A 9,267-nucleotide genomic window follows, 5' to 3' on the forward strand; every position below is an offset into this window, starting at 1 on the left:
TGGAAGAACATAAATACACCTCTCTCTTCAGACCTGAGCTGGAAGTGGAATAACATAAATACACCTCTCTCTTCAGACCTGAGCTGGAAGTGTAAGAACACAAATACACCTCTCTCTTCATACCTGAGCTGGAGGTGTAAGAACATAAATACACCTCTCTCTTCAGACCTGAGCTGGAAGTGTAAGAACATAAATACACCTCTCTCTTCATACCTGAGCTGGAAGTGGAAGAACACAAATACACCTCTCTCTTCATACCTGAGCTGGAAGTGGAAGAACATAAATACACATCTCTCTTCATACCTGAGCTGGAAGTGGAATAACATAAATACACCTCTCTCTTCATACCTGAGCTGGAAGTGGAATAACATAAATACACCTCTCTCTTCATACCTGAGCTGGAAGTGGAATAACATAAATACACCTCTCTCTTCATACCTGAGCTGGAAGTGGAAGAACATAAATACACCTCTCTCTTCAGACCTGAGCTGGAAGTGGAATAACATAAATACACCTCTCTCTTCAGACCTGAGCTGGAAGTGTAAGAACACAAATACACCTCTCTCTTCATACCTGAGCTGGAAGTGTAAGAACATAAATATAAATACACCTCTCTCTTCAGACCTGAGCTGGAAGTGTAAGAACATAAATACACCTCTCTCTTCATACCTGAGCTGGAAGTGGAAGAACACAAATACACCTCTCTCTTCATACCTGAGCTGGAAGTGGAAGAACACAAATACACCTCTCTCTTCATACCTGAGCTGGAAGTGTAAGAACATAAATACACCTCTCTCTTCATACCTGAGCTGGAAGTGGAAGAACACAAATACACCTCTCTCTTCATACCTGAGCTGGAAGTGTAAGAACATAAATACACCTCTCTCTTCATACCTGAGCTGGAAGTGGAAGAACACAAATACACCTCTCTCTTCATACCTGAGCTGGAAGTGGAAGAACATAAATACACCTCTCTCTTCAGACCTGAGCTGGAAGTGGAATAACACAAATACACCTCTCTCTTCATACCTGAGCTGGAAGTGGAATAACACAAATACACCTCTCTCTTCATACCTGAGCTGGAAGTGTAAGAACATAAATACACCTCTCTCTTCATACCTGAGCTGGAAGTGGAATAACACAAATACACCTCTCTCTTCATACCTGAGCTGGAAGTGGAAGAACATAAATACACCTCTCTCTTCATACCTGAGCTGGAAGTGGAATAACACAAATACACCTCTCTCTTCATACCTGAGCTGGAAGTGGAATAACACAAATACACCTCTCTCTTCATACCTGAGCTGGAAGTGGAAGAACATAAATACACCTCTCTCTTCAGACCTGAGCTGGAAGTGGAAGAACATAAATACACCTCTCTCTTCAGACCTGAGCTGGAAGTGGAATAACATAAATACACCTCTCTCTTCAGACCTGAGCTGGAAGTGGAATAACACAAATACATCTCTCTCTTCATACCTGAGCTGGAAGTGTAAGAACATAAATACACCTCTCTCTTCAGACCTGAGCTGGAAGTGTAAGCACTGGCGATTGGATCAAGGAAAGAGGTCTATTGATTCAGATCTTTTTTAAGAGTCTCTCTCTGACTGGCAGAGACTCGGCCATGGGCAGGCAGAGCACACAACTGGGGATATAAACAGTCATAAAGACAAAAATAGGACCAAGATGCAGAATGTGTGCCAAGTCTAGCCTTCAGCAGACTTCCTTGACACATCCTCTTGAGTTTTTCACGGGTGAGAGAAAAACAGGGGTATTTGAACAAAGATCAATACATAACTCAGAGGTCAGAGGCTAAGTGTGGGTGTTCTGCCTACTAAGGCTAAGTGTGGGTGTTCTGCCTACTAAGGCTAAGTGTGGGTGTTCTGCCTACTAAGGCTAAGTGTGGGTGTTCTGCCTACTAAGGCTAAGTGTGGGTGTTCTGCCTACTAAGGCTAAGTGTGGGTGTTCTGCCTACTAAGGCTAAGTGTGGGTGTTCTGCCTACTAAGGCTAAGTGTGGGTGTTCTGCCTACTAAGGCTAAGTGTGGGTGTTCTGCCTACTAAGGCTAAGTGTGGGTGTTCTGCCTACTAAGGCTAAGTGTGGGTGTTCTGCCTACTAAGGCTAAGTGTGGGTGTTCTGCCTAATAATGTCATCCAGCTCCTGGTATCCATGGAAACACATCATCCAGTCAATGACCTCATCATGTCTGAGAAGTCATTTTCAATCAAAAATCAATCATGTGAATTTTACAATAGGGTGTAGAAAGTACACCAGTCAGACAATGAAGAAATAGCATTGTCTGGTGTGCCTGCTGTCTGTGTACTAGTCTAGAAAGACATCATTTGCCGCTCAGATCATTCCAAATTAAATTGTAAAAGCAAACATCAGCGAGCAATCTTAAATCGGCTTGTACTTTGAGAAGCTTGGACTCCTGGAGCGTTCAATCCTAAAGGTCCTTACACATCGGGAGCGGGTTTTTTTTGTGCGATTAATTCACACGTCAATAATATTTTCCAAACCTATATCAGTCAATGCAACCGTGCATGCCAACGGTGAAGTTTCGCTGAGCGTTATTGCAGCGTTTATTTTTTTGGACCAAGGTCGATTTTTCAGAAATTCACTTCCGACGTGTACACATCTGTTGCTGTGATTGACAAGTGGGTCAAAATTCGCATCGCAATTTTGTGCTGTATATTCGCATCGCTCTTGGTGTGTAACAGCCTTTAGTGTGGACTGAGAAGCTACATGTAGTGAAGAAAGCTCAACAAAAGTGTGGAGGAGGAGAAGTCGTGTTTTACAGGAGTACAAAGGGGGGTCAGGAGGACACAAAGACCCAACATCCTCTCACTGGATAAACTTGTTTTTATGGCTGTGGTTTTAAGGACATGCACACACATGCACGCACACACACACACACACGCACACACACACACTGAATACATAAACCCATTTATTTGGCAAAGCAAAAAAAGCTTTTACAACTGCTAACCTAACTGGTTGTTTCAGATGCAATTAGGGAGAAATAATTAGCTACACAACAGTCTGCGCCCATTTAAAACCTTTGAGTGGTTCAGTCTCCTCTACTGTTAATGGCTTTAAAGGCTTCCTATAAACACACCAGGCAGAGGTCAATGCATTTTGAAGGGTCTTTAAAGAAGGCAAAAGAGTGCATCAGCCTACCAAAACACTTGAGACATTACGACTTCCCTCTGGAATTACACTACGTTAGATGAGCTGCTTTTGATACAGCCAGGCCAGGATGGTACGATGAAGCTCAGGTGAGGGAGGAGGAGGTGTATTTGAAATGGAGCAGAAGGCCTTTACTGGTAAGAGGAGGGGGCAACCTAAGCGGTCGCACAAAACGACTTATTATGTCAAGTAATGACAGTGGCTATAGGTTGCTACTAGTGCTACATACAACTAACGTGAAGCTCATTTATCATCATTGTGTATTACAACACACAGGAACATGGCAGGAAAATAAAATGTATTACTCTAGTGAGACAACTGCACATCATTTGTTTTCCTGCATGAAGTAGCTTGGTCTTACTTCATCAATTTCAAAACTGCGTTGTAGACTGGAATCAAAACCCTGCTGTGCTTGTGCTCATATCTTCCATGTAGCCGTTGTGGATGCACATGCCACCCTCTCTCTCTGCTGACTTTTGGGCGATCCAAATGTGTCTGCCAGCAACAGTGATTTATATGATGTAGAGCAGAGGTTCTCAAATGTTTTTCAGCCAAGGACCCCTTACAAGATAGAAAATATACCGGGGACCCCCTCATTCTGATTTGTGATTATGGGCTAAGCTTAATTGTTTCCACGGTAACGTGCTTGATTTTTAAATTGATAGGTTTGTTAGATTAGAATGTAATCCATGAACAATTTTAGATTTAAAGCATACAATATTTTCGTTGAACTATGAAGCTTTTGCAAAAAATATATTTTTTTTTATTTTCCTGAAAACTTTTTGCGGACCCCCTGGCAAAGTGCCACGGACCCCTGGGGGTCCCCGGACCCCCATTTGAGAACCACTGATGTAGAGACTCAACAGACAGGCAAGTGGTGCAACACCCATTGTCCCAAAAATATTCTTCCTCTCATTAGGTCCTCGGTCTCTTCTCAGTCATCCCAAGATTAAGGAGAAGAAATAGTACGAGTCATTCATCTCCCCGAAAGAGCAAGCAGGACTCAAGCCATCTGGGATTATAGCCTATTTTCACACTAATCAAACACTTTACCAACAGAATAATCTCACTCCTCAACACGTTGCACCCACACAGAGATCAAGCTACAGTAATAGACAAAACAGATTTACCGCTGTGCTAAACACAGACTTGAAGCACATTTATTAATTTATTACAAAGGAATGTTAAGCCTGGGCAACAAGCAACAAAGTCATCAAAGTAAATTCCAAAAACTGAAGACATTGTGCTAAAAACCAGACCAGTCCACTGTAGCATTACAGAACACTCTGCTCCAATCAGCTTGTCCTCAGCTGTCAATTCAAGGGTAAAAACTAAGAAATGAGCGCTTATATAACGAAACTGCTACTGTAGAAGAAAGCGCCAGAATCAGCACAATGTTGGAAACTAGTCAGCACAACGCTGTAAACTGTGTGATATCTTCTCTGACTGTCAATGTTCATGAATATATGCAGATGTATAACATTACTCAGAGGTGAAAACCGCCATTAGAAAGTGACCTTGCACTGCTGTCCTCTTGGGGTTTAGCCAAAATATTTTGAGAAATGCTGCTAATATCAAGAGACAGTTCAGAAGACAAATGTCATGTTAAGGAAGTGAGCAGATACTTGTTGTGGGGGATGCATGTGCGTGTGTACTATGCATGTGTGTCAGATTCCAGGCAGGCCAGCAGACAATAAGTGGAAGTGTTCTCCGTCCACTGCAGTGTTTAATTGCTCAAACAGACCAAAGTGAGGGAGGCTGTTGTCCCGACAATAAAGCCTCTTGTGTCCCGGGAGCCTGAGTGAGGGAAGGTCAATCTGAAACAACAACACAACTCACTCCCGAGCGGAGCGGCAGTCTCCGTCTCTGGAACAACAGCACTCCGCAGGTTGAACAGCCCAACTCCAAATCTGAATTAGATTCTCAACTAGAGCTGCACAATTAATCGTATTTTCATCGTCATCGCAATATGAACATGCGCAATAAACACATCGCAAAGACTGCCTGAAACGCAATGAATAACAAAAGTGGTTTTATTTACATGCGTCATGCATTCCCACTCAGCATCTGATTATTTTGTCTTGTGTTGTAAATCCAGCGTACACCTTTCCCTTGCAACAGTGCGCTCCGCCCCTCTGCCAAAGCCCAAACACGCTGTGTGTAGTTTCAGCTAGAGTCAGTGTGTATTTCATTTCTTTATTCAGTGGGAATAGGCTATGTTTGGGGTCTATGTTAGCATTATTAAAGCAGAAAGACATAGGAACTGTATAGCTAATATGCATACTTTAATTAATATTTGTTTATTTATCGCAAGTTGTATCGTCATTCGTCATCGCTATATTGAACAATGTTATCGCACATCGCAGATTTTCCTCATATAGTGCAGGCCTATTCTCAACCCAACAATTCAACCTCACATGGCAACAATTACTGTTTGCCTACTATCTACATCAGTAAAAGCCAAACACTCACTTACTATGGCAGTAGGGAAGTGTATTGCATGCATCTATATTACTGTAATTCAAATGGAAATTTGCAACTACTTGTATGTACAGCTTTTGGCTCCAAATTCAAATGTGAGCCAAAAACTGCACATACAAGTGGCAAATTTAAATTCAAATGTAGGATTACGTGGCCAATTCTTCACATATTACATTTCCATTTGAATTATGCAGGCAATACACTTCCATAGCGGTCTACAGAAAAGTGCATTGCACTTTAAGCAGTGCTGAATCCAATCATTCACTAGAGCAGATTAATTGCTATTTTACCACCCACACAGCAGCAAAAGGTTGCATTGTTCCAGGCAGCGTGCACCTATAGGTGTCTGACGCCAAGCAAAGCACCTGTCAGCCAGAGCAGGTGTACGTCTGGCTGCCTGCTTAAGACACACAGGTTACAAATAAAGCCACAGCCCTCACCAAGGTGTGGGGGGGATCAGGAAGCTTACGATGAAGCCGACGCTGAGCCCAGATGTGGATTAGCTGAGTAATACTGACATAACATCATTTAGAAGCCAAGAACTGAGCTCTCTCTCTGCACACGAGTCGACTCTGTGTCCTTTGAATAAAAGGGTACATGGGCACAATGTTCTGTCAGCAGTCTAATTTGTATGACAAAAGTATTCCTCAGTGTGAAGTGAGGAGACCAGGAGAAAACCATGATTCAATTATGACACAACAAAGATGATGAACTAGATTGGCTGCCTGCTACTAGTAATAAATGTTATCATCATCTGTGTCACCTACTTTCTACAAGCCCTACACACACACACACACGCACACACACACACACACACACACACACAAGCTGCTCATGTGGGAAATTCTATTTTTACCATCAGGCTGGGCGAGGCTCTGCTATAGAGCACACAAAGTAGGGAAACTATAACAAGAGAGGGAGGGAGAGAGGGAGAGGGGAGGGCTGTCAGGGAACAAAGCGGAAGTGTCCCTGCCTCTGTAAATGACCTGCAAGTTAAAGGAAGAACACAAACGCTTTCTCTCCAGCTACAGAGTAAACGCAGGTGTAAACTGGGTCAAGTGCATATTTGAGATTTTTCTTTCTTTTTTCCACCCTCATCTGCCAGGCTGTGAACCAAACGACTTTGGGAATTACTATACCCTTGAAGCCTAAATGATGCCAGTGTGTGTGACCACTACAAACAAATGTAATAGAGCCATTCTGAAACGCTTTGTTTGACTGAGTGAAGTACATTTCTGCCCGCTGCACAGTGCACAGCCTGTCTCTGGTGTTTGACTCATTGCAGAGCAAAAGTGCGAGGCTACGTGCAATATTATTAGACATGAACAATGGCTGAGAATGAGCTTTGACTGACAATGTTATTGTGGCAGGCATGTAGTCGAGGGTAAACGAACCCACCTAAACTCCTAGCGAACCTGTCTTTTTATTTGTGGAATATATTAGTTTACCCACGGTTGTTTATAAACATACATACATCTTTATATGCAATTCGTGGTATACATCATACTAAGTAAATTAGCCTAAATATGAGGATAGTCTAATGTTATTAGGAATAAAGCATAATTAGTGCTTTTATGAAGATATAGGCTATTTTTTGTCCAATTTGGAGGTTGTTTGCCCATCACGACCTCATGATCACGACAGTCACAGTCACAGACTAGAGCACTCACCTCCTCCAGGGCAGCCACAGTATTCCTACAGTGGGACATTCTGGTGGTGAAGTTGGAGGCAGTCGGCGATTTATAATCTTCATTCGTCTCTGCCACGAACTCTGAAACTGTTATTTGGTCCGGCATAATTAATCCCTTTTTCTTGTCCTATATGGAAGCGCGTTTCTTAATCCCCGCAGGCGGCGCGGCACAGTTTTAGGACAGAAAAATTCACAACAGCAAAGTCTTTGAAGGTCCGCCTCGCAAGTAAACCATCGCTGGGGGTGTTTATGCCATTCCCTTGTTTGCTTTCAAGCGGCAAGGTTGCACGCTGGTTCGAGTAGTAGTAGTTACCGCTCACACCGTGCGCCGTGCTACTACGGCGATGGATGGATCCCTCGTTCCTCAGCCTACTTCCTTTCCATTCAGTTTAGCAGGGCGTCCTGTAGTTGCTGGGGAGGGGGTCGAGCTTCCACCTCGGAAAAGCTTCTCTCGTTCCCCAACTATATGTCCCCTACCTCCAACTAACGAGCGAGGGAACTTCTTTTTCCCTGCCAGAGGAAACAACAACTAGGCGTTTCAACGGGAGCGCAAGGAAATTGACAAAGGTAGAGGAGGGGATTCAATGGATGCGCACCAGCCAATGGGGGGGACCAGCTGTTAATTGGGAGCCAATCAGGATTCGTGGAAGGCGTTGACTCATGATGCCTTCATTTGCTCATCGTAAACTCCTACCTCCACGTTCTGGCGTGAGTTCTTGAGTATAATGACGAAATTTGACCGTTTTAAATTAAAGGACTTTTATCAGTAGCAGTTTTGTTTCAGAAATCAAGCGGCACAGAGCTATGTGTTGCAGAAAGAAGAGAAGAAATTGCACATCAGGTGTGTTGTATTATTTGCAATGCTTTCATTTGGCAAACGTTACTAATCACTTACAAAAAGTGCAATACTATTCACCTTATGTAGCCACGCCCATTTGACCCGGTTGTGTGGCCGTATCAAAACTTCCGGCTAAAAATAAAATAAAATAAAATGGCTGGCTGCTTCAATTTCATCTAACTCTGAATTAACTAATAATTTAGCCAATTGTATGTAACATACCAAATAAAAGCAAATGGCAATGTCTAAGAATGCAACGCCATGTAACTGGCTCGTTAAGTCTCGCATTCCAGGGAATTACGTTAACGTCTCCAGTGCAACTCGGAGGAGAGAAAACTATCTGAAGCTTTCTTTGTTGGAGTCCAGGTATGTTTTACAAGAAAGTGCTCGTCATTGTCGACGATAACGTTATCTGACCTGGCTAACAGTGGATACTCGCTTGCTTGCTGTGTACCGGCTCAAAGTAGTAGGCTACGTTCTTTATTTTACCCCTTCACTGTCTGCTCCAAAAACAACTCTTATTTTGCGCCGTGACCGGCGGAAGTGTTAAAAGGACCCGGAAGAATTTGGCCCACTGTAAGGTCTGAACATAAGGTGAATACACTGATGAGTATGACATTACTGATGTCATATTGTTGGATGCACGATAAGACATCACTGATGATGTCATCATCAGTGGGACATCATCAGTGGGTAACCTGGCCCACTCGATGATTGTGGGACATAAAACGGGGGCATTAGGTGGTATGTCATCCCTCTGGTCTATTTATGTATGTCATCCCCACTGATTATGTCCTACTGATGATGTCATAGACATTGTGACATCAGTTATGTCATAGACATTTTCATCGCTCAGGCCCTCAATTGGTGCTTGTGGCTGGGGCCCACAGGACAGAAAGACATCATCTCCAGCCATAACGGACAGACGGTCACTTATAGAAGCGGCTGATTGTGGGGTATGACATCATCAGTCTTTGGGGTGCGTTTGTATGCTCAGTTGATGGATTGTCTTTGTTTACTAATGACATCATCAACACGAGGGTCGCAGGTTCACGTCCCCGTGTTACCTC

The 9,267-nt window shown here is 43.2% G+C and overlaps 1 protein-coding gene across 2 annotated transcripts in view; it reads right to left on the reverse strand.

The window, feature by feature from the left end:
- asap2a (ArfGAP with SH3 domain, ankyrin repeat and PH domain 2a) overlaps positions 1–7,465 on the reverse strand; it is a gene marked incomplete at its 5' end in the record, with an annotated part of 122,017 nt that extends 114,552 nt beyond the window's left edge. For both annotated transcript variants that reach the window (XM_083632835.1, XM_083632834.1), the window contains one exon: positions 7,340–7,465. In XM_083632835.1, the coding sequence (XP_083488961.1) occupies positions 7,340–7,465 (126 nt within the window). The remainder of the gene's footprint in view (positions 1–7,339) is intronic.
- Between the last annotated feature and the right edge of the window lie 1,802 nt (positions 7,466–9,267).

The sequence above is a fragment of the Poromitra crassiceps genome, assembly GCF_964638095.1.
Source record: "Poromitra crassiceps genome assembly, chromosome: 3".
NCBI lineage: Eukaryota > Metazoa > Chordata > Actinopteri > Beryciformes > Melamphaidae > Poromitra > Poromitra crassiceps.